Source organism: Moschus berezovskii, chromosome 23, assembly GCF_049115385.1.
Source record: "Moschus berezovskii isolate FMDL1 chromosome 23, NW_MosBer_1.0, whole genome shotgun sequence".
Classification (NCBI taxonomy): Eukaryota; Metazoa; Chordata; class Mammalia; order Artiodactyla; family Moschidae; genus Moschus; species Moschus berezovskii.
In genome coordinates this window covers 53685750-53710217 of record NC_142482.1, presented here as the reverse complement: position 1 = coordinate 53710217, position 24468 = coordinate 53685750, and the positions used below count along the sequence as shown (strand labels likewise).

The 24468-nt window shown below is 46.5% G+C and overlaps 1 protein-coding gene across 2 annotated transcripts; it reads left to right on the top strand.

The window, feature by feature from the left end:
- The first annotated feature begins 2266 nt into the window (after positions 1–2266).
- CD83 (CD83 molecule) lies at positions 2267–22449 on the top strand. Of its 2 annotated transcripts, none has more exons than XM_055406815.2 (5): positions 2267–2444; positions 2537–2652; positions 15332–15542; positions 18332–18438; positions 20837–22449. In XM_055406815.2, the coding sequence occupies exons 1-5, from the start codon at positions 2408–2410 to the stop codon at positions 20960–20962; spliced, it is 597 nt and encodes a 198-aa protein (XP_055262790.2). In that variant the 5' UTR covers positions 2267–2407; the 3' UTR covers positions 20963–22449. The 2 variants fall into 2 exon arrangements, with proteins under 2 accessions (XP_055262790.2, XP_055262789.2); XM_055406814.2 differs by having other exon boundaries at positions 20834–22448.
- The last annotated feature ends 2019 nt before the right edge of the window (positions 22450–24468 follow it).

Below are 24468 nucleotides of genomic sequence, written 5' to 3'. Positions count from 1 at the left end.
TGACTACATTAAAATATTTTTTAAAGTCCTTTTGTACATTAAAGGCATCATAAAGTGAGAAATAGAAAACTTAGACTTGGAGAAGCTCTTTGGCACACACTGTACCAAGAAAGGATTTTGCCCCCAATTTATAAACAGCTCCAATGGAAAAGGCCAAATGATATGAGGACACCCAATGGCTTTGAAAGATAAGAAATAATTTTCCTCTGTCCTAGTAATCAATGGCATGTAAGTTAAACAAAGGGGAACTAATATTTCATATTCATTAGACTGGCAAAAATGAAAAAGAATCTGATGATGCCAAGCTCTGTGGAGGAGAGTATAAATGGGCACATACATTTTGGAGAACAAGATGCCAATATAATAAAGTGGTGGAATTGCTGGACCAGATTAAAGCATCTCCAGCTCAACCCACTCCAGTGTTCTTGCCTGGAGAATCCCAGGGATGGCGGAGCCTGGTGGGTTGCCATCTATGGGGTCGCACAGAGTCGGACACGACTGAAGTGACTTAGCAGCAGCAGCAGCAGCTCCATGCAACACTGTAAAAATGGAAGAATGGAAAGAAAGCTTAAATGCAGGTAGGGGATCTACCAAGGGACAGATGTTTAATTAAGAATCTATCAGAGCTTCCCAGGTGGTCCAGTGGTTAAGAATCCGCTTTGCAACGCAGGGGACACCAGTTCCATCTCTGGTCAGGGAAGACCCCACATGCTGAGAAGCAACTAAGCCCTTGCATCGAAACTCTTGAGCCTGTTCTCTGGAGCCTGTGAGCCGCAACTACTGAGTCCACACGTTACAGTACTGAAGCCAGTGCACCTAAGCCTGCCCTCCACAACTAGAGAAAGCCTGCTCACAGCAACAAAAACCCAGCGCAGCCAAAAGTAAATAAATATTAAAAATTAATGTGTCACTAAATAAAAATACAATTAAAAAAGAGTCTATTGCATACAGATATGTTTGACTGTTTTCTTTTCTGTACCTAGTTTTATATCTTTAAAAATGTCTTAATTGAAACAGTAATTTTAGTGGGGGTTAAGGGGGAAAGGCACTTACACAGACCTTGTGCGACTGTCAGTTGGTAGAGCCGCATTCAGGGCAAACGAAAACATCATGTTCTGCTATTCTTTTTAACTTCGTGAGTGGACAAAGGCGGATGAGTTAGCTAGCAGTTTGCATCGGCAAGAGTGTTGGGAGAGAGGTATGTTCATGCACCACAGATGGGAATGAAGAGTGAGGACCCCTCTGTGGAGGCAATTTCAGCAATATTTAACAAAGCTATGAATTCCCTTTGATGTGGTACATTGTCCTCTAGGTATTTATTCTAAGAAAATATATCATATTATATATACATTATGAAGCAAAGTTTTATATACACAGCTCATCATAATAATCACAATGTTGTTTTAATAATAGTGAAAGAAATAACTAATAGACTAGTAACCCTAGACTAACCATGTCTAACACTAGTAGGTTCTAATTTATCATATCACTGTCAGATGGACTGTTATGCAGTGGTAACAATGATGCTGTAGAATCCTTTTAATGAGGTGGAAGCTCTTGCAAAATATGAAGTTAATATGAATTAGGTTACAAAACAGCATGTGGAGTATCTATGCACTGAAGCAAAGAGTCCAAAATGTAACCAGCGGTTATTTCTGGTTGGTCAGAGGCAATCTCTATTTTATTCTGGATTTTAAAGAAATCTTTCTTATACATTTTCTCCCTCTGTGTGTGTGTATGTGTGTATAACCTTTGTTTTAATAGGAGAGGTTGCCCTTTGCTGAAATAATTTAAACAGGCTTGATGCTACGGATGGACAACGCCAGCAGGCCGGGGTCGGGGCGGGGGTACGTATTTGCCGGGTTCCTGGAGAAACCGAGTCTCACGATCATGGAACCAGGACAAGTGCGAGGACCTGGGTTCACCGTGATGTCGCCACCCCCAGCCGGGCGATCGGGTTAGTCGCGCATCCACTCAGAACCTGGTTTCGCTTCCGCGCAAAGGACCTAACAGCCCCGGCAGGCCTGGCTCACGCCGCTGTTTGCAGGTGTCCGGCGCCCCGGGAGCGGCGCGTTCCGCGGGGACTGCGGTCGCCGAGGTAGGGCAGAGGCCAGAGCAGCATCAGCACCAGCGACGCGGGCTGGGGTCTCGGGGGAGGTGCCGGGCCCAGGGGGGCGGGGCCGGACTCAGGGGCGGGACCGGACTCGGGGCGGGGCCTGGGCTCGGGGGCGGGGCCGGACTGGGGGGCGGGGCCGGGGCTCTCCGGGTGGCCGCCGCGGGGGCGGGGGAGGCGCACCGCCGCTTCCGCCGCCCGCGGGGATCCCCCCGGGACCGGCGCCCGGGGAAGTCCCGGGTGAGCGCGGGTACAAGAGCCGGCGCCAGGGCCCCAGGCCGGCAGTCCTCAGCGATGTCACGCGGGCTCCAGCTCCTGCTCCTGAGCTGCGGTAGGGCCTGCGGACGCCCGGCGCCCCCAGCCTGCCTCCCCGCAACACCCCCTGTTCTCGTTTGCTCACGCAGCTCTCTCTCCCTCTTGCAGCCTGCAGCCTGGCGCCCGCGGCGCGGGAGGTGAAGGTGGCCTGTTCGGAGGACGTGGACTTGCCCTGCACTGCCCCCTGGGACCCTCAGGTCCCCTACACGGTCTCCTGGGCCAAGGTAGGTGCGGCCAGGCTGGCGGGTTAGGGTTTGGTGGTTTAATTGCGGGAGGGGGAACCACCTCCCTCGCGCCGGTGACCCTCTGTGGCTGGGGTCGGAGACATCGCCGGTGACTGCGCTCGGTACCGGGTCTTCTCACACGCCTCTCCCATCGCGACTCTAAGCCCATTCGCATCCAGGGACAGGCTGACATAGATGTCGTTCCCCCGGGGACCTCAACTCTTCTGGCCTCTAAAGATGGCCTGAGATGAATGACCCAGATAAGACGTTTTGGAGAGCAGAGAACCTATTTGGATTAATTCTAGGGGCCACCTGTGGTTGTGGTCAGCAGGCCAGGGAGAAGGCAGCTGGTGAAGATTTGACATTGGCCGCGAGGCATGTCTCTGGATTTATTATTTCTGCTGTTTTGTGACTGTGGTGCTCATACATTTGGGGAGGGGGCAATTTGAGGGGAAGGATGACCAGATAGAAGCTTATGTAGGCTCTTTTCTTGGATGGTAGCTATCTGCCAGTCATCCCCTTTCTGGGAAACCCTTGGCCTCCTCCCCATCCCTTTCTCCTTCTCCCTCCGAGCATTCTGAAAGTTCCAGCAAGGAGGGCTTCTGTGATGGTGCATTGGAGGGTCCTTGTATGTAAGAGCAGTGTCACCTACCCTACCACAAGAGGATTGAGTCAGATTGACGCTTTTTTAAGGTTTCCTCTCAACTCTAACCTTTTCAGCTTCTAAGATTGTGGTTGTGGTGGCCTTGCAACCAACTGTTTGCTGTCACTGGTTTATTTATATTTTTTTGCTCACCACCTTTAATGAGGTTACTGCCACAATGGCACCTCAGGTTGAAGCCCAGTGATTATGATATCCCAGACTTGCTTTGGTTACCTCACTGATTGGTCATCTTAACTTGCTGGAAATCTCTGTGCCTTTGTAGTTTTCCACAAAACGCTGGGTTTTCTTCTGCCCACCGTAAAAGATGCTGTAAGAACCTGCACAAGTATCTAACCATTTAATAAGGCAGCCTAGGACCATTATCTCTGTGTGTGTGTGTGTCTCCTCTCCTAACCAGATTGTCAGTTCCCTAGGGACAGTGCCACAGCTTTTGTGTCTCCTGCACAGCACCCAGTGTTTGCCCTGTTCATTTCAAAGGTGCTCAGTGAATTCAGGCCAGTCTTTTGTGATCATGCACGGTGGAAACGGTGCTGAGGCTCGGGGGCCCTGTGTTGTGTATGCATATCGGTTTGTCATTATTCCTGCTTCATTTCCACCTTAGTCACTGTGGGACCAGAGAAGACAGCAATTCCAAAATTCAGTTCAGTGCAGTTCAGTCCTACTCTTTGCGACCCCATGAATCACAGCACGCCAGACCTCCCTGTCCATCACCAACTCCCGGAGTTCACTCAAACCATTGTTCCCTTGTAAAAACAATAGTATTTAAACAGAAATATTGGAAAACCAGCATTATTTGGGTAGTCACCATCTGCCAAGCTCTGAGGTAAATGTCTTCATGCATCAGCAGTTCCAGTGGATTTAAGAGATAAATCCTATCACTGATGAGGAAACTGAGCCTTAGGGCTGAGGTAACCTATTCACTATTACACAGCAGGCTAAACGCTAGAGTTGGGATTTGAATCCAGCAGTCTGGCTCCACAGCCTAAGTTCTTAGAGGTCTGCCTTGTTATTTCTGTTTTCTCTCTTAATTCCTTAAAGAAAATGAAAGTGTCTTTGGGCTAGCCAGGCAGGGACTTGGTTATCTAAAAGGAGGGGAAAACATGAAACCATGATCCTTTCCAGACTAATTAAAAAGGGAAAACAATATTAATATCCCCAGGGGAGTAATTGCAAAGGACTCATGAAACAAGTAGATGAAATTTCAGGCTGTAAAGTTCAAACAGTTGTCAAGTTAAATCTTCTTGCACGAGGTCATTTGGAATGATGGAGTAAACCAGAGCGGTTAACCTCTGGCTTTTCCTTGGATGTCAGCTGGTGATGTAACCCTATAATGTATGTGCTTGTTTGTTGAACACAGTTCTTACAAACTTTACCCTGAAGGGCTTTCAAAGCTCTACTAAGAAAAAAGACAACAGTTTCTTGGCATTGTCTTTTTTCTGTTGGTCCATGAAATAGGGTCATTGAAAAATCATGCCCAATTAATTTTTTTAAGAAAGAAATGTGATGGAGTCATGGTGGATAGGAGAGCTGTGCTATTTCAGTAAACTAATCAGATACCTTGAAAGTGATATGCTTTGTTTTTCAAGCTCTTTTTAACAGATCTCAGCATATTCTATAGATATTTGTTATTTTCCAGCCCAGTAATTATACTTTTTGCATCAATTGTGCTTGTACAACAAAAACAGAGTGTTCTGAAAATAAAGCCAGTGATGAAATACTGAAATTCTTCATTTTACAGAAGATTATCTTGTCATTTATACCCACAACTTTCTTGTAAAATGTTTCTGTGAAGCTTTAGAGGTAGCTATAAAGTGGGGAATTTAAGCCTGGTGACCACAGCCAACCTCACTGCATCATCAGTAGGGTAGTTGGTAAAACCACTTTGCACAGTTGTGGGCTGTGTGCTGGACAAGTAAGCAGAGAGTCCTTTGCAGTATGGGTTTTCTCCGTCCGCCAGATTGAATCACATTCTTGCAGGTTTTCTGCATACCACAATTACGGTTATAATGACTCACGATTAAAAACTCCATTTACCACTCAGTTCCCTGGCACCCCGGAGCATTCTGCCACTGTCCAGTTGGCACTGGTTACTTGCAATGAACAAAAGAGCCCATGTAAACCATGCGTTTCTTATCATGTGCCTTTTACCAAAAGACTCAAAACAGACGGTGTCTAGTTAGTGTTTGCAACATTAGGCTGAGTTGGGAAGGAACAATGTCCATCTTATTCTCTGTGTTTCCAAGATACAAAGACAGGGGATTGGGGTTGAGGAATGTAATCTAGACTTGCCCGGGACTTGGGGTCAAAGGTGGAGCCAAGAGTGGGCACTGGTAGCCCCATTCCAGTTAGCACAGCTCTTCTTTCTCTTCCCAAGTGGGATCCAAGAATGGGACCTCCTCTCATCTCTTCCCGTATTGTACCCTTTAAAGCAGAGTGAATGATTGAAAAGAAATAGAAAATGCAGTATAGCATCCAGTGTAGCTGTTAAGATCGTGAATAGGTTGTGATTGTTGGAGGAGATGTTTTGAGATATTATAAGGCACATAGGCCTTGGTCCAGCCCTCTTCTACCAACGGCTGTGACCTCCAATTAGATTCTAGCATAAGAAGATCATAGCACAATTCCATGTCTCCCAGGAGGACGACCATCCGTTCAGGAGCCAGTCTGTGCTTCTCGTGGGGCGGCCTGGTCCATGCTCTCTTTCATGAGGCTGCAGTAGGTCCGGAGGGGCAGGATGGCACTGGGTGCCCGGAGTGTCTGGGCATGGGTGAGGTTGGCCACTGCTAAGGATGAGTGGTTACTCACGAGGGAAACATATCTCCATCTCGTATTGCTCTGGGAGCCCCCACAGCCTGTGTTGATGCATATCGAAAGAGGATCTAGGTTTCATCTCTGAGTGACACTGCGGAGGAGAGGACAGACCTGCGTCACAAGACAAATGCCCTTTTTAGATGATTTCCAAAGGAAGGGATAAAGGGGAAGTGAGACTATGATCTCCGAGGCTAGAGCAGACTTGAACTTTATCATATTTAAAGGAGCTGCAGCTGTGGCAGGTCAGGGGCTCTCCTGGGGACTAAGGGAGAGCGGGTTGATGGCTTGTGTGTAGCCGCTTGGAAAGTTTCAGGATAGTTGCTCCATGGCTCCTGCTTGTCCTTGATGTGTTTGTTAAGAACCGTCTGCCATGGGCATCGCCAGTCTCCTGTTTTCTGTCTCCAGCATCTTGTGTGATAATGAACCGCAAAGCAAGGAGGCGCTAAGGAGGAGCCCTTGGAGGGTCTAGGCTTGATGAATGGCCCGGGCAGATGGCAGCGGTAAGGCTACCAACTCTGACGGCCCCACGAGGAGACAACCCATGCTCCTCACTGCACTTACCTGATTCTAGAATGCCGTCTGCTTTAAGATAAGATTTGAGATGTTTTAGAAGAAGAAGGAAACATTTCTATATTAAATACAGAAGCACCGAAACACTGCAGTGTAAAAAACAAGGCCTGTGTGAGAGTCAAAGAAAAGTCATGTCGTCCCCATTGGGACTGGTATTACTTGACCTGATTGAATAACCTTTAGGTCAGACTATGAAAGGCATAAAGTTAGTTTTCAGGTGTCTGTCATATTTACATTTTCATCATTTAGTTAATATTTCTATGTCCCAAATGTGTGCCAGGTTCTGGGCCTGGCAGTGGCTGTCCTAAGACCAATCCAGGACATTTGCCAGAGGACAGAGGTCTGGACACAAGAAGGCACAGGCGTTTTTTGGGGAGCCGATGGTTGACTACTAACCTGGAAGGCAGGATTATACCGCAGAGGACTGAGAGGCAGTACCAGCAAGCAGGCTGGGAACAGAGGGTGAAGACCCCTGAATGCTGAATCCCATGGGCTAGAATTTGGTCCCTTCGGCATCAAGGAGCCTTTGACGGTTTTGAAGCAAAGAGGACAACATAATGGAAAATATGTCAAATATGTCAGAAGAAAATCGTGTTTCTTATGGTGAGAGGTTGAATATAATTCATCCTAGAAAATGAGTGTCAGAGGCAGGCTTCAGTCTCGCGCTACAGTGAAACTGCCACTGGGTTAACTCTGCGAGCCTGCAATGCATGCCTGGGGTTTCCCTCCCCTTTCTCTCTTGGTCACCGGTCCTGCTGTCCATGTGGTTCTAGGGACCAGTGAGCCAGGCTGAGGAAGAAATCCGAGCCAGATGAAAATGATGGTGCACTGAGATTTTTGAACCATGTTGAGAAACGTTGCTGAAAATCTTTCAGCTTGGAAGAGGGGTGGGAGGGAAAAGGCATCTGAGAGTGAAATGCTGAAAACTGCACACACTCGTTTTCCATAAATAAAAGGGGGAACCCGAATCACATGAGGACTGATTGTCTTAGTTCTGTATATGGTTATATCACTTCACAAAGAAGAGGAAGTTAAGAGAAGGTCTCGGTGACATAAGGGAAGGTTTTACGTAGGGCAGGACTAAAAAGAGATTCATTACCTTAAAAAGGGGCTTCCTCTGTCTATTAATACAACTGTTCTCCATAAGCCCTTTCTGGAAACTCTTGGGATAACCCCCAGATTTCTACCAACAGTCCTTAGCTCAAACCAGAGCTGGACGAAAGTACTTCCCTAAGACTCTTTCCACCCTGAAGCACATTTTTGACTTTTGTTTTTGCACTGAGGTATACCTGGGTAAAATTTCCCTGTGTGTCGTGTGGTTCTGGTACAGATGTAGGAGCCCAAGGCTTGTGAATATCACTTGATATGTTTGTGGAGTACCAGTTAGTCTACCGCGTATTCCTGTCTCAGTTGTCCAAGAGAAGACAGATCCCAGAAGGACGGGTAGTTGTCCAGGATTATTGGTCCAGATGGGGAAAACCAAAGGGAAAAGACAGATGCTTCTTGCCGCGGACAATTCATATTCACTTACGGCCAGACTCACTGGGTCAGTTCTGGAGAACTGAGGCTCTGAGTCCAATCAGACCCTGGTGTCTCTTTCCCTGAGGAATGGGAGGCGTGTGAGCCCAGGTGACAGAGCAGGACTGGCCCTGAGGTTGGAGCCGTGTGAAGGTACTGCGTTATGTGCCACGTTTATTTTTGGAGTAGGGGAAGGTGCGCCTGTTAATTAGCAATCTTTCTGTTGTGAAGGCTTGTAATCCAGTCAAACCTGGCTTCAGGAAAGGGGGATATATTGGCTTCTATAGTTGAAACAAACAATTTTTAAAAATGAAAATATATCATACTGTAGTTATGGTTGATGTTGTGGGTTAGTATCCCACAAAATGACATGTGTCAGTCCTAATCCCTGGTGTTTGTGAGTGGAACCTTATTTGGAAATAAGGTCTTTGCAGATGTAACCAAGTTTAAATGAGGTCATGCTTGATCAGGGTGGGCCCTAAATCCAATGACTGGTGTCATTAAAAGAAAACAGAGATGAAGACAGACGCGCAGGGAGAACCCCACGGGAAGATGGAGGCAGAGATTGGAGTGATGTGTCTACAGATCAAAGAACGCCAGTTTCCAGCAACACCAGAAGCTGGGAGTGAGACACGAAACAGATTCTCCCCTTCAGAGAGAGCGTGGCCCCGCCAGCACCTTGATGTTGCACTTAACGGCCTCCAGAACCATGAGAGAATACATTTCTGTTGTTTTAAGCCCCCCAGTTTGGAGTAAGGCTAGATGTGGCGGTTCGTGGCTCTCCACAGGGCTTGATAACTTTCTGTCTCTCAACTTGCCCTTCTTTTGTGTTGGTTTTATTGTCAGCCTCCACGAGGCAGTGAGATAGTAGCGATACCTGCAGACCTGTCTGTCCTCCCAAGGTCAAGTGCCAAGGGAAAGATTGAGCCTCTTCCATCTCAACAAATGTCTGATTATGCTCAAGTGGCTTTGATTGGGTCATGGACTCATCAGAACCAGTCTCTCTGGTCACAGAGGTCAGGCTTGTGTCAAGCATGCCTTTTCTAGAATGAGAGGTAGTACCCCTGAAGAACATGAATTCAGAGGATTCAGGAATTCAGGAATGCCCCTCCAGGGTCCAGCAAGATCCATAAGAAGCTCTTGGGAGGATGATTGGCATGAACAGTGAGTAGCCTAACCTTCTCTTCAAATCCTAGTTCCAGAGGGGATTTGCCAATTACGATGATGCTGTAGAAAATTCAGAATATTCTGGCTATTTTGGAGACCTTGTGGATAGAAAAATCTTTCTGGAGCAGAGATGGAGACTTCTAGAACAGCTTTGCCAGAGAGGAGACGGGAAGGCTCAGCAGGAAGAAATGACTGAATGGGTGGGTGGAGCTAGAAAGCTATCGGATACAGCACCAATTCCTGTGTCCAGCATTACCACTTACAAAGCACTGTTATATGTTTTCTCATTTGACCCTTAAAATAACCACAGCTCACATGTAGGTAGTTACAGGTGAGGAAATCAGAGTCAGAGATGCAGGGATTTCCCGGCAATGACCCAGTTATCCGATGAAGCAGCCAGGGCTTGACCTCAGGCCCTCTGATTCTGGATCAACTTACTCATTGTTTTTAAAATACACTCATTCATTCAGTAAATAATGTTTTTTTGAATATTTCCTAAGTGCAGGGAAGTATTTAGAATGCTGAAGGAAACTTAGCTGTGAAAAAAAGAAGAGAGTGGTAACATTTTTAGGTGTGATTGACATTATGCTCCATGATCCACCTATGTCATCATAGGTATCTTCACACCAACTTTGGGAGATGTTAATTACCCTTCCCCCATCTCAGGGGAACAAACGAAGCCTGAGAGCTCTTCAGTCCCTTTCGCCAAGAGCAGAGCTAGCCGTGGAGTTTGTTTCCACATTTGCCCAAGTCCAAAGCTCTTCATTATGTTGCCTCTGCCATACTCATGGCTCTGTTAACAGCCATAAATCCAATCTGTCTGTGAGACCCAGTAAATTTCAAAGTGGAAAATCATTTTTCCAATAAAACTACACTTAGACAAAAACGATGTTAATGCTCATACATTCTACCCTCATTATGACATCAACCTCTGAGCCAAACTATTTTGCACGTTATAAAGAGCTGTTTTTATGATGAATGGGGATTATATTGGCACTTTAATTGAGTTAGAAACCAAGGTACATGAATGTTAGTGCATGGGAAATGCAATAAAAAAAAAGCTGTTCAATGTGATCGGAATATATCAGATTAATTTAATACCACCTTTAAGTACTTAATGTCCATTCCTTTAAATATGTTTAATTAAATTGTTGGATTAAATATTTATATGCATATAGGTATGCACACATTTTTCCCCTCAAAAAGTCTCTTCCTTTTCTTTTACTTTCCTATCACATTCCAAACACATCTCATATGTGATAAATTCAGATTTCAAGGTTGTTGAATCAAAATTCTTTGCTGTAGGAATGGAACAAATATGGTATATGGTAATCTAGGTAATCTAGATAATCTAGGTAGCCTTTGGTAATCTATGAAGTTAACATATATTTGGATGAAATTATGTAAACTTCTAAAAAACTTCTCACAGTAAGGATTTTGACTGAAATATTGGTTCTGTTTCAGCCATATTTAGATATTTACTTGATTTGTTTCTCTCTAGTTCAAATTTATCCACCAGTTAAAAAAAAAACTTAATTCACATGCCTTTAAAATTAGTACTTGTATTTGCTTGATTTAGTATTCAGCAAATTAAAGAGAGTTTATTTTAATTCAAGGCTTAGGTCTCCTTCTTAGAGAATGAATATGGTATTTAAATTATTTAGTCAAATTGGAGGGCTTGAGACAAGTCAAAGGTCTATAGGTCTTCTGAAAATGAGATGTCTTATATTTCACCCATTTCTGTTTCAATTGGAAAGAATTTGTCAGCATAAGAGTTAATGCACAGAATGTGGATTTTAAAAACATAATTGGGGTGAATGTTTTGAGGAATTAATTTGCCCACTTCGTGCTGTGGTCCAGCCCTCTGCAATATTAGCCTCGCAGAGTGTGCACTAAATAGTCCCCATCAATTATGCTTGGCTGTGAATGAATCTGAGGGTTCCTTTTGTTATAAATTATTATTTCCTAAAATGCTTCTGCAGAGAGGCAATGAAACACTTTTAGATTTGGAATGCTGGGAGTTGTTCTTGCCAGTGGTTGGTTTTGAGCCAGCTCAAATGTTTATAAGAACTCATAAAACCAGACGAAGTTGAAGATGGCCCATTTGCTGTAATTCCATGTTCCTCCCCCTGAAATTCCTCTGATTCTTGAACGGTGCTGCTCCAGCCACGGCTAACTCACCCGTACTGCAGTGTGATGGCTGCTTGGCCACTGTGCTGAAGACGAGGATTTGATCTTGTGCATAAAGTCTCTTTTGCATGTAGTCCCTCGGTACTGCTAGCCCCTCACTTCCATCATAAGCGTGTGACATTAATGTGAAAACGACAACTAAACTTCTGCAGCGGTATGCAAAAGGCAGGGCGAGTAGGACAGGCAGTGTACATACCGACAGCTTGAAGCTAAGGGAGGGCTCTGAACAATTTCCAGGTGCACTGCGTGAATTTACAGAGGCGTCCTTTTGTTACAGTGAGTTATCAGGCCCAGAGAACTGTTCATTACTTTGGCAAGAGGACTCAACTTATCAGCCAGTACTTCTCTCAGTTCTCTGGGTCTTTCAAGGAGACCCAGGAAGGGGTCATTGAAAGATGACCCTGTGAAAGTTAAGATATTTTTGCCTGATCTCACTGAGGGCTGCTGCGGTTCAGTAAATCAGAATTCTGAAGGCCGCTTTGGGATTCTTTGACTTTGCTCTCCTTCTTACTTTTCGTTCATGATCTCACCCTGCCTTTGCTTTGCCATTTGAAAATAACCTCTCTGGAGGTTTTGCCAGACACCTGTGGAAATCTGTCCATCACTTAAACTACTGTTTTGTTGTTACTGCTGATTCTTTTTAAATGAATTTTCTTCTACAAGTAGCCAGCAAGCCACTGCCAGTCAGTTCTGATCTCCACTGCACACTCGATTCAGACGTTCCCAGCAGCCATCGTGATGAGGGGCCCATCTTCATGTAAATAAAGCACAATAGTTTATATTTCTACCAGCTTTCAGAGGGCCTGTCAGTTTTGATCTTGACTTTCAGACAGGCCTTTCTGAGTTGAGGGAGGGGTCACTGGATAGGAGAGAAGATCCCCTGATGGAGAAAACCAGAGGTAGATAATCTCAAATGACTGTTGCAGCCAAGCTCACATCTTTTCGAGTGCAGGGATTTCTAGCAAAACTGAGTTCCAGTGATATTGGTTAGAAAGAGGGGCATCCCTGGTGGCTCAGATTATAAAGACTCCACCGGCAATGCAGGAGACCAGGGTATGATCCCTGCATTGGGAAGGTCCCCTGGAGAAAAGAATGACAACCTGCTCCAGTATTCTTGCCTGGAGAATCCCACGGACAGAGGAGCCTGGCGGGCTACAGTTCATGGGGTCGCAAAGAGTCAGACATGACTGAGAGACTAACACGTTCACTTTTTATGCTGTTAGTAAGAAATCTGAGTGGAACCCATTTGGAGGTTAATTCAGAAAAGCAAAGCAGGATGAGACAGTATGATTAAGCTGAGTGAGTTAATTAGTTCAAACTGGCCTTTGAGGCGGGGTCGGGGAGAGTCTTGGAAGCAACTGACCCTGGATGGTCCTGGGCAGCTGACCCACCAAAAGCTGTGGTCCAGGGGAGCCCTTCGTCAGGCAGTGCGTGAGGGGAGAGGTGCAGGTACGTGATAAGGCTGCACGTACTGGTTTCATCATGCCTGAAAAGAGGAGAACCGGGCTAACTTAGTCGTGTTCTAGAATCAGTCGGATACCTACAGTTCCTTGTCCACAACTCCTTCTTTTGTTTTCTTGCTTTCTCTTTGAACACCTAAATGCCCCAGTCTGTAGATCCTTGATTATTTAGGAAGGAACTTTTCAACACAAGCAGGACTTTCAAGAATTGGGATTAATGTTCAGAGACTTGGCCTGAGAGAAGCTGTTAGTCTCAGCCTGGTGCTGGGAGTGAATGAAGCAGGGATTCTTGCAGGAGCGATAAATCTACCACCAGATGTCTCTGCAGGCCACTCCACAGGCTCGCTCACTGGAGCTGGTGCCGCGGAGGCGCGAACCTAAGCTTCCCATGGACCTCACAGTGCATCCCCCGACCTAATACCTGAAGCAGAAGCCAAGGAGTGGGTGTGTGTGCGCGCACATGTGTATGTCTCCTGTCTTGAGCTGCCTCTGCCTCTGTTCCCCGCATTCCTTGGTTATTTATTTCCTTGTGCTGATTGACTATTGAAACTAGGAGAGGAGTTATAGGGTGCTTCCTACAGGAGATGCTCCCTATAGGAGATGAAACAGTGGCAGATGCAGCCTGAGAGAGCAATGGTGTCTTTTCCTAAGGGGCCCTCTGGTGTGGGCACCACGCTGGGGACCAGGAAGGAATGCCACCCGACCCCAGGCTCCCTGCTGGTCCCCAGCCACTCAGCAAAGGCTCAGGGCTGTCCTGGAGCCCCGAAAACAGTGATTGGCTTTCCTGTTTATGTAAATCAGGTTTAGAAGCTTTAAACATTTCAGTGGAGGACCAACGAGCAAGTTAACTAGGCCAGTTAAAAATATACCTGGGGAGAAAGAGAATTGATGGTGAACATGATGTGTACTTAATCATGGGGCTAGGAGATGATGGAAAGACTCCACCAGTTTAATAACAAAGATTGTTCGGGGAAAGAAAACCAGCCAGGTTAGTGTGGGTAAACTTGGCATCTACTCCTGTAAGGCTGATCCATCCTGACTTCAGTGATTTAAGTCATAACTGCCATTCCCTGGGGACTTCCCTGATGGCTCAGCAGTAAAGAATCCGCCTGCAGTGCAGGAGCCAAGGAGACACTGGTTCAATCACTGGGTTGGGAAGGTCCCCTGGAGGAGGGCATGGCATCCCACTCCAGGATTCTTGCCTGGAGAATCCCATGGACAGAGGAGCCTGGTGGACTACAGTCCATAGGGTTGCAAAGAGTCAGACATGACTGAAGCAACTTAGCACGCACACATGCCCTTCCACATGTATCTTGGTACGACTACCAAGTAGCCTGACATATAAAATCTCCACGTGGCGCTGTTGTTAGTTGTCTTCCTGCAGTAGCAGAGGGCTGAGTGTGGTACATCTTGCAGGGTCATGGATGAGCCCACGTGTGCGCAATCTTTGAAGAACAGGATGACTCTTCATGGGAGGCTTTGCTCATCTGCATCTCTGTGTGTTTTTGTCAAGTTGTCCGGCAATGACCTTAACAGATCTAGGAACATTTTCTAAATAAAACCCTGAGCTACAAAAATAAGAGTCAGTCACTGGATGAGTTGGTATCTGAGGAAAAGAAGAGAACATTGAATAGACAACAGCTGGCCAGAGAATGTGATTCAGCGTGATTCATGCACCTCATCACGTAATTATTAGTGCTGCACGGTTATTCTCAACAGGAACACTGTCTTCTTCATGTAGAGTGGAAGTTGGGATACAGAGAATCATAAAATGCAGTTCTGATCTTATTCCAGAAAGAGATGGAACCTTAAAGAATCCTCTTAGATTCTCTCCTCCCCCCTGCAAACGTCACACATATTCACAGTATCTTCTTTTAAAACAGACAGCTGAGGATAGATTTTATGAAAGCAAGAGGTAGAATCTTGACGTCTCAGAGACCCAAGGGCTTGTGGGTTCTGACAGTAGAGCGTGATGCGAATCGGATTCTTGCTTTTTAAATTTATGTTATTGAAGTATAGTTGATTTGCAGTGTTGTGTTCATTTCTGCTGTAAAACAAAGTGAGTCAGTTATACGTGTATACATTCTTTTCCGTATTCTTTTCCAAGATGGTTTGTCACAGGATATTGAATATAATTCCCTGTGCTATACAGTAGGACCTTGTTGTTTATTCGTTCTCTGGGTAAAGTTTGCATCTGCTAATCCCAAGTGCCCAGTCCACCCCTCCCTACCCTGTCCCCCTTGGCAACCACAAGTCTGTATACTCTTGGTCCCTGAGTCTGCATGTGATTCTTTAACAGCTCACAGATGGAGGTGCAGAAAGGGTGGAGGTGACCCAGGAAGACCTACAGTCCCCTCAGCAGAGGAACTCTTCAGAGGCCCCCAGGGAAAGGATGTACTCGCTGAGGCTCCGAAACACTACGCACTGCAACTCGGGGACCTACAGGTGCACTCTGGTGGGTCCGGAAGGGCAGAGAAACCTGAGTGGCACCGTGATCCTCAAAGTGACAGGTGAGGTGGTCTGCAACACCTGTTTTCTTCCTACAGCGCACAGGGCACTTTCTGTAAGTCCTGACCTTGATCCGCTCAACCCGAGTTTAATTCAGAAGCTGTGGATCACATCTGCGGCTGAAAGCTAAATTCTGCTGCAAGGGTAGCATAACTTTCTCTGCCTTCTTTTTGCTTTTTCCATTTTTTTTTTAAGAGCTCTACTGCAGTTTGATTAGGGTGGATGCCAAATGGAGTCAAACAACTAAATCTGACTATTGTTTATTCATATAAGAGTCCTTTGGAGCCAATAGGAAGTTTCCAAGTCTAGTTTTTGGAAGACAGAGAAACTGGATAGTCTTGAATTTATCAGATAGCTGTGCAATATTCTGCTCACTGGGGGCTCTCTAATGTGGCCTAAGAGAGCTGCTACATGTTTCCATCTTTTTCAGTGCTAGAACAGCGTTTCTTTCCCACTTTATAGCGATTGGATGTCCCAATCCCTCCACTCAGGCCAAAGAAAAAGCGCCCAGCAAGAAAAGAGGCTTCCCAAGTAGAAGGCACATTTTTGCTCTGTGCAGTAAGACACTTGAGTGTCAAGACAAGGATTATCTCCTTGGACTTTTTTCCATAACTTTTCTTGATGTAGCTTAAAATATGCCGTGCATCTGACTTTGGCCCAACTCTTGTTAGTGGCTGAGGCTTAAAATGACAAACATGTCCTTACAGAGACCCTGACTCTGTATAGCAGCTATTGTCTTCTTCCACGGAGAAGCTTCAAGGAATCTGACTCAAGATCGTATTCCCACACTCATGAGAAGGCAAGCACTGGTTAGGGGCCAGTGTTTAAATTTTTTTGAAGTTTCCTTTTCTTGGCGTGCTCCATTTTCAAAGTCTTTATTGAATGTGTCACGGTATTGTTTCTGTTTTATGTTTTGGTTTTTTGGCCACAAGGCATGTGGGATCTCAGCTCCCCGATCAGGGATGGAACCCTCACCCCCTGCATTGGAAGGCGAAGCCTTAAACATTGGACCACCAAGGAAGTTCCTCAGTATTTGGACTTGGTTCTCTGTTTCACACAAACACACACACCCTGTATGCTTCTCAGTCTCCAGACCTACACTCTACTGCGTTTGAGTTCGTGGCACTTACCATGCCTGCCCTGATACAGTCTCTGCTTTGTTCCCTGCTGCCTCCGGGTGCATCAGCCCTGAGTATCATTCATGTGAATGAGAAATGGAGCGATCGGGCAGGAAGAGCAGAGAGGGCGGGTGTGTCCCGCGGGGGGCAAAGGAACAGAGAACAGCTGACTTGCTTTCCTGTCCTCTGCAGAGGCGGTGCTGTCGCCAAATTAAGTGGTCAGACTAGAGCCACTTGGATCTGGTTCAAATATGAGCTCAGCTGCTCATTAACATGTGACCTTGGGCAAACCTCTGATTGAATCTAAGCCTTGCTTTTCTCATCTTCAAAATGGGGATAATATCATCTACAACACAGGCTTGTGGTGACGATTGAATGAGGTATTGCACAGAAATGCTCGGTCCGCTGCCTGGGGGTGACCAAGTGCTCAATAAGTGTTAGAACTGTCAGGACAGTGGCTCTCAGGTCTTCTTTTCTGGGGTCGCAGACCTCTGAACATCCATCCCCAGACCACTGCACAATGTTTGAATCCAGTTTCAGGGGTCACAGTTCTCTGGGGGCCCTCTATGACCCTGGGGGTGGAACCCTCCAGTCACCTGGAGTCCACCTGCTCCTGCCCCAGCCCACAAGCTGACTCCATGAGCAACCTCGCTGCCCTAAACAGCACGCTGGATGTTGTGCCTGAATCAGAGAGGCTGTCCCCGCCCAGTTTCCTCCTGGGCTGAAGGCTTCCTTCCTCCTGCACTTGCCCCACCCTTGCCCCGCCACCCCGCCCTGAGGCCACAGCCTTTAACAGCCGCCTTTTGCTGTCGGCTTTGGTGGAGCGGCTGTTTAAAATTTAAAAAACAATTTTTTTGAGGGACATAGTTGATTTACAATGTTGTGTTAGTTTTAGCTGTACAGCAGAGTGAATCATTTTACATACACATATATTCACTCTGTTTTTAGATTCTTTTCCCATATAGGCCCTTACAGACTATTGGGTCGAGTTGCCTGTGCTGTAAGTCAGGTCCTTATTAGTTACCTGTTTTCTATATAATAGCGTATATTGTTGATTGCTGTGCTCAGTTGCCTTCGATTCTTGGCGACCATATGGACTGTAGCTCTCTAAGCTCCTCCGTCCATGGGATTTTCCAGGCAGGGATACCGGAGTGGGTTGCCATTTCCTCCTCCAGGCGCTCCTCCCAACCTCGGGATGAAGCCCGAGTCTCCTGTGTCTCCTGCATTGGCAGATGGGTTCTTACCACTTGCACCATAGTTAGTGTGTATAGTCAATCCCAGGCTTTCAAGGTTGGGGGGCGTTAATGATTCTACAAAGACAAATCAGCACCAACTTGTTCCATAAAAGCAGGGCAGTTCTGCCACCTGCCTTAGAACCTCAGCCTCTCTGAGCCCTGGTTCCTTCTTCCGCAAACGGGGGACACTCAGACTTGCCCCTGAAGGTTCAGTGAGATGCTGGCTGTTGATCCCTTTGCACGCAGCCTGGCACAGAGTGAGCACAAGCGCCGGTGTCCCTGCCAGTATAACCCGTGTCCTTCCCCGTGGGACAGGCTCCGGGGTAGGGAGGGGAGACAAGGAGGACTTCAAAAAGCCAGAACAAAGCGCGCTTGGTTTTTCACCTTGGTAGAAGAGTCTGTCCAGTGGCTTCATATATTGCTTATTTATTTTTGCAGGATGCTCTAAGGGACGCAGAGGAGAGACTTTTAAGAACTACAGAGCTGAGATCGTCCTGCTGTTGGCTCTGGTCATTTTCTATGTAACACTCATCATTTTCACTTGCGTAAGTATCTTTCGCAAACATCTTTCATTATTAAAAGATCACCTGGGGCACGAATCTGAATGTGTTTTGTAGATGGTGTGAATCATTTAATAATAGCAAGGGACCTGTTCTCAGAACCCTGGCCTTACTGAGGTCCCCAGACTGAGACTCTATGGGAGGCTGCCAGCTTGTTCTCCGTCTGGTGGTTCTGCATAGAGCCGTGAGTAGAAAGTGAATCAGGAGGTGAAGAAAGTTTATGAAAGGTGAAAGGATCCTCTTAAGGCACCAGCAGGCCAGGACATCTCTGGTGGTCCAGTGGTCAAGACTTCACCTTTGGGGTTCAGGTTCGATCCCTAGTCGGGGAACTGAGATTCCATGTGCCTTAGGGCCAAACAAAACATAAACAGCAGAAGTATTGTAATGTCACGCGTGTGTATGTTCCTCGGTTCTTTGTCTCGTCACAACAGAAATTTGGAGTGATAGACATTAAAGGCCCGTCAGTGTGTCACAGCTCTCGGGTCTTGGACAGACCGTGTTATAGCTCTCAGGTCTCGAATGGACCGTGTTATAGCTCTTACACAAATCAGTGTTACAGCTCTATTTTATTTAGAAGATAGCAGGAAAATCCATCTTCGAGGCGTGAGGGCACGTCGGTCCAAAGACGCGAAGAGAAGAGTGGCCCAGCGCGCGGGAGAGAGAGCTAGCTTTGACTTGTCTTTATATATGCTTTTTTCCCCCCTGGGCCTGCCCTATGTAAATTGGGCCAGCCAGGAGTGCTGTTTGTTTCATCTGAGGTCCTCACTCCAGTCCTCAGATCTTCCTTTGTTCTATTTTTCGGGCTTTTCCCTTCCTTGTCTTTTGGCCACCGCCGTTTTGGACTCCTTTTCCCTATTCTACCTACCTAACAGTAACAAATTCAATAAAAACTTAAAAAAAAAAAAAAAAAGGTCCACATCAAGAAAAAAGTCTTTAAAAAAGCACCAGCAGGGCTTGTAGAAAGTGGGACCTTGCCCGTCCAATACCGAGAGAGGTGCTCTTCTTCCCATAGATGGATGAGCAAGCCTGTCCACTCCAGTAATGGATTTGTCTCCTTCATCTGCCCTTGACCTCTCTTCTCTTAGAGCAGGGGTCCCCAGCCTCCAGGCCATGGATTGGTAGCTCTTGCTCAATCAGGGGTGGCAGTAGATTAACGTGAACAATAAATGTGATGCACTTGAATCATCCCCAAACCATCCCCCTTACCCCACCACCCCGGTCCACAGAAAAGTCATCTTCCACGAAACTGGTCCCTGGTGCCAAAAAGGTTGGGGGCCGCTGTCTTAGAGATTCCCTCTAATAATTTTGGTACTTCTTCTACGTTTTAAGCATTAACCTTGAGAAGTCAGAGGTACAGGGCGTGGCCTGGGTGGAGGATGTCTGGCCTGTAACTTGGGTGTCCTTGACACGCCCTTGAGCTGTTGGATGCAGACTCCAGCCAAGACTCCTCTGCCCCCCACGCCTCCTCGTGCATGGCTGCTCACCTGGAGTGACAGTGGGCGTTGGGGAGCAGGGTCAGCTCCAGTCCTGACCCACCAGGAAGTGATAGGTCTCATAAGCCTTAGCAGGAACAGGAAGTACTGGCCACTGGGGACCAGGACATGGGTCACCCTGGAGCTATTCCAGGGCTGGTTCTTGTTGCTCACTGGGCCCTTCTGTTCACTTAGTGGACTCTCTGGCCCAGCACTCATCTCTCTGGTTGCTGTTTTAGACGTGGATCCAGCATGAGCCTTGTACAGGGCTTTATCTAAGCACCGAGGGGATGTAAAAAGGCTAATGTCCTTCCTTCGAGAAAGTTACAGCTTGGTCTTTAGAGTTACTTACATGTGAGAAGATAATTGTTGTTTAGATGCTCAGTTGTGTCCAACTCTTTCGCAGCCCCATGGACTGTAACCCACCAGGCTCCTCTGTCCATGGGATTTCCCAGGCTAGAATACTGGAGTGGGTTGCCATTTTCTTTCTCCAGGGAATCTTCCTGACACGGGGATCGAACTTCGGTCTCCTGCATTGGCAGGCAGATTCTTTACCATGGAGCCACCAGGGAAGCCCATAATTAGAATGACCTGGTGGTAAATTTAAAAAACGAGTGACTTTAGTGTTTTGCTGGCAAGTGCCTATTTCTATAGGCACTGACTCTCCATGCAGGAAATCTTAATGATAGGGCCTGGAAATGGCCTCAGTCTGTGGCTCCTTGTTGAGGTTCGGAAATGCCAGTGAAATAGCGCAAGCCCACCGTAGAGGGGGTGAGTAGCCTGCCTCAGGAGGGCTCCCAGATGAACTGCCCAGCCAGCTCCTAGTGAATGGAGTTTAAATCAAGGTGATGCATTTTTCCAATTATTCACTTCTCAACGTATCTCTTTTATTTGAATTTATTTTTCAGAAGTTTGCACGACAGCAGAGTATATTTCCAGACTTTTCTAAACCTGCCCTGGAACATGCTTTCCTCCCAGTCACCTCCCCAAATAAGCATCTGGAACCAATGACTCTTCACAAGACAGAACTGGTGTGAGCAGGGTCTCTGCACCTTTTGTCTGAGGCCGAAGGCTCCATGGTGTGCGTCCATGTCACCCTGGACAGGAGAACCATGAGCCCCACGTGAAGACAACATCGTTCCTGTGAAGCCCTTTGCTTGACCGAAGCATCCCAAAGTGGATCCCACCCCACTGTCTGTGAGCAGGGCTTTGAAAATTATGATGTGACCACCACACACGGAGCCGCCTGCAGGGTGCTTCCAGTATTGCTGCTTCATGACCTCCTTAGCGTTTTATTCAGCTATCTGGTCAACCTCTGGTCAACAGGGGTGATTTTTGTTTTTTTTTTCAGTCCTAGAAAAGCTGTGGTGAGATTCAGTTGGAAAAGGACCTTGGGAAATATAAGTGCCCGGAGCTGGTCCTGTGTAGACTCTTGAGGACAGCTGTCCTCTTCCACATCTGGGGCACAGCTCTGAATGTGCTGTGTTTTCTTGTCTGAGCCCAGATGTTTTATGTCTGGGAGAAATCGACAGGCCAAGCTGTGAGACAGGGGGAAATATTTAGCAACTAATTTCCCGCCGTGAAGGCCCTTCTATTACCAAGGGGTAGGATGTGTACATAGAAATAGCAGGTCGGTGAACTGCCCCCAACTGGGCCTTTTTAATCTGGGAAGAACATCCATAAAGAGGCAAGAGCAAAGAGTGCCACATTTATTTTTATTAATTCATCTGTGTATTCTTGCCAAAAAAGGATTTGTGGATTTTTTCTCCTTTTGAAATCCATATCTTCAGTTCAATGTCGTTGTAACTGACAAGCAATGTGCTTATGGAGGGTGAGAAGAAGTCAGAGTCGGTGACAGTAGGAGAGCCATAGGGACCTGATAGAAAATGCTGGACCAGTCGTGCAACCTGGGTGCTGGAGCCAGTTGTCCCCCTACCTAGTTGTCTAATCCTGTACAAGATCCCCATGGTGTCTGCTTTTTCTGTTGTAAACCAAAAGGTTGTCATATGCTTTGATTGAAAAAAAAAAATGTATGTGAAAATGCTTTGAAAGAGTATAAAGCACTCTCCAGATTCCAGGCTTCTTTTGGTCATTTTCCTTATTACTCCAGTGGTGTTCTGGGCATGAGAAAATACTTTTCATTTTTCATGTTTTCCATCGTCCCCAACAAAGAAGGCAACAAGGGACACTTTCCCATCATCTTATGTATGAATTCCTTTGGGGAAGTGAGGCCAGTTGAGTGGTCTGTTCTTGAAGCAGCAGCCAAAAGTTAACTCCAACGTGTGGACACTCAGGAATCGCCCGGCCATGGGGAGAAGAGTGTTCTCAAATGTTCCGTTGACGTTCTCGCAATTGTTGGGTTTCTCTTATCAAACCTGGCCCTCTCCCCACTTACTTTCCGAAGAGAATATTGCCCACGCTATGATTAGAGAGTTACGAGAATGCCAAGTTGACTGTTTTTGCCTCTTTTTCATAGTTTCATGTTATTAAATGTATGCATGTGAAGAGGGAGTGTTTTTCTCTTTTATATTTGAAACTACTCATAAGATTCTGGGATGCGTTCTGGGAGGCCTGGAAGCTAGTTTGAGAACCAGAACCCAAGGTGAAATTCTCGAGATGCAAGCCTGGCTGAGAACTTCCTCTGAGTAGGGGGTGGGGTGGGATTTATGGCGGGCAGACCCCTTTGAAGCAGCAGCCTCTTCTTCCCAGAGATGCTCCTGAATCCACCCCTGAGTGGCCTTGCCACCAGGCAGTACATGATCAGCCGGACCACATCCATGACCACAGGTGGGAAGGATGGGAAAGAGAAGGGTTTCTACTTCAGAAGGATGTGTAAAGTCAGGGGCTCGGTACCTGTGACTCATGGAGTTTGACTCAAAATTCTCAAATCGTTCCTTTACCACACACCTCCCCCCAAACGGCAAGAACAATCTAGTGCAAGTGGTGGTAGAAGTTATAGAAGCGTCGTAGGTGAATCCACTTTGGAAAATGGCTCTTTGTGAAACGAAGGCCCATGAAATGCTCGTTAAAGCTATAGATTCCCTTTCAGTGGAATCAATTCCATCCTCAAGTGCTTGACCAGAAATGCTAGGGAGACCACTGGTGTAATGTAATGAAGAGCTCAGCGTTTTTAGCTGGTGTGAGGCCCAGCTTCACCACTTAGAGGTTTTACCACCTTGGCCAGGGGAGTTACCTCTCTAAGCCACAGCTGGCAGTTCTTTAGAATGTGAATTAAAAAGAGAATCTGCATATTATGTTTGTGTGAGGATTAAATGAGATAACATATCTAAGAGCCTAGTCTAGTATCTGGAAATAGTACCATTAGAACAAGATTAACTTTAGAACAAGACAGGAGAAGAGAGCAGCAGAGAAAGTGAAGAGGACGGTGAATATTTGACAAAGTAACTTTTGTTAAAAGGAACAGAAGTGAGGCTTCCCTGGTGGCTCAGAGGTAAAGAATATACCTGCCAATGTGGGAGACACACGTTCGATCCCTGATCCTGGAAGATCCCACGTGCCGTGGAGCAACTAAGCCTGTGCGCCACAGCTCAGGAGCCTCTGCTCTGAAGCCCAGAAGCCACAACTACTGAGCCCACGTGTAGTAGCTACTGACACAAGTCTGCCCTCGAGCCTCTGCTCCATAACAAGAGAAACCCCTGCAAAGACTGGGCACTGCAGCTCGAGAGTAGCTCCCACTCGCTGCAACTTGAGAAAAGCCCAAGCAGCAACGAAGATCCAGCACAGCCAAAAATAGATAAAATCTTAAAACAAGAACAGAATTGACTTGGTGGGAGAGTCATCATGCTTTCAAAGAATTAATACAAGATGAAATTAGATGCCTAATGATCATTAGATGTGTATATAAGAGAGAGAGAAGGATCAGGGTGGGTAGGGGGTAATTTATCAAAGAGAGTGAGCTGGTTTTCCACTGCCGTGATTGGAGCCTCTCAAGGTATTTCAGAGGAGGTAGATGATCCGGGACCATATTTATTCTTTGTCTCTACTGCCAGGGAGAGCTTTGTTTTCAGAGCCCTGCTTGCCTATGGAATTCGATCTATGGGTATAATCATTTCACCTCAGGATGTCCCAAGACACAAACACAGACATGAATATTAGCTCCACATTCTCCCAAAAGAAGGCCTGTGGGTTTTGCTTTCATAATAATTCTTAGCAGATTTCATCGTAGAAAATACTGTGCTGCACTCATAGAGCCCAACAGAGCCTGAGAAATTGCTAGGGTTGCCATAGAAGAGATCACACGGCAGCCTGTGGACACAGAGAGTCCCTGAGGCTCACGTGTTCGACCGCACAGTACAGTTAAGAGTGGGAGTCTCAGAATAATTCACTCTGGTTCCCAGACTCTTTCCTCACTGGCAACTTTATTTGACTGCATTACTTGGATAATTGTTTAACACTCTATCTTCCCTATGTAAAATAGTCAAAGGCCTAAAAATCTTAGGGTAGGTGCTGTTTGGGCTTCCCAGATGGCTCAGAAGTAAAGAATTTGCCTGCAGTGCAGGGGACTCAGGAGACATGGGTCGGG

Excerpts from the sequence above, each read along its gene's own strand:
- CD83 (XM_055406814.2), top strand. The coding sequence starts at position 2,408 with ATGTCACGCGGGCTCCAGCTCCTGCTCCTGAGCTGCG. Across the intron at positions 2,653-15,331 it reads ACACGGTCTCCTGGGCCAAG|CTCACAGATGGAGGTGCAGA; the intron begins GTAGGTGCGGCC and ends ATTCTTTAACAG. Across the intron at positions 18,439-20,833 it reads CACTCATCATTTTCACTTGC|AAGTTTGCACGACAGCAGAG; the intron begins GTAAGTATCTTT and ends TTTATTTTTCAG.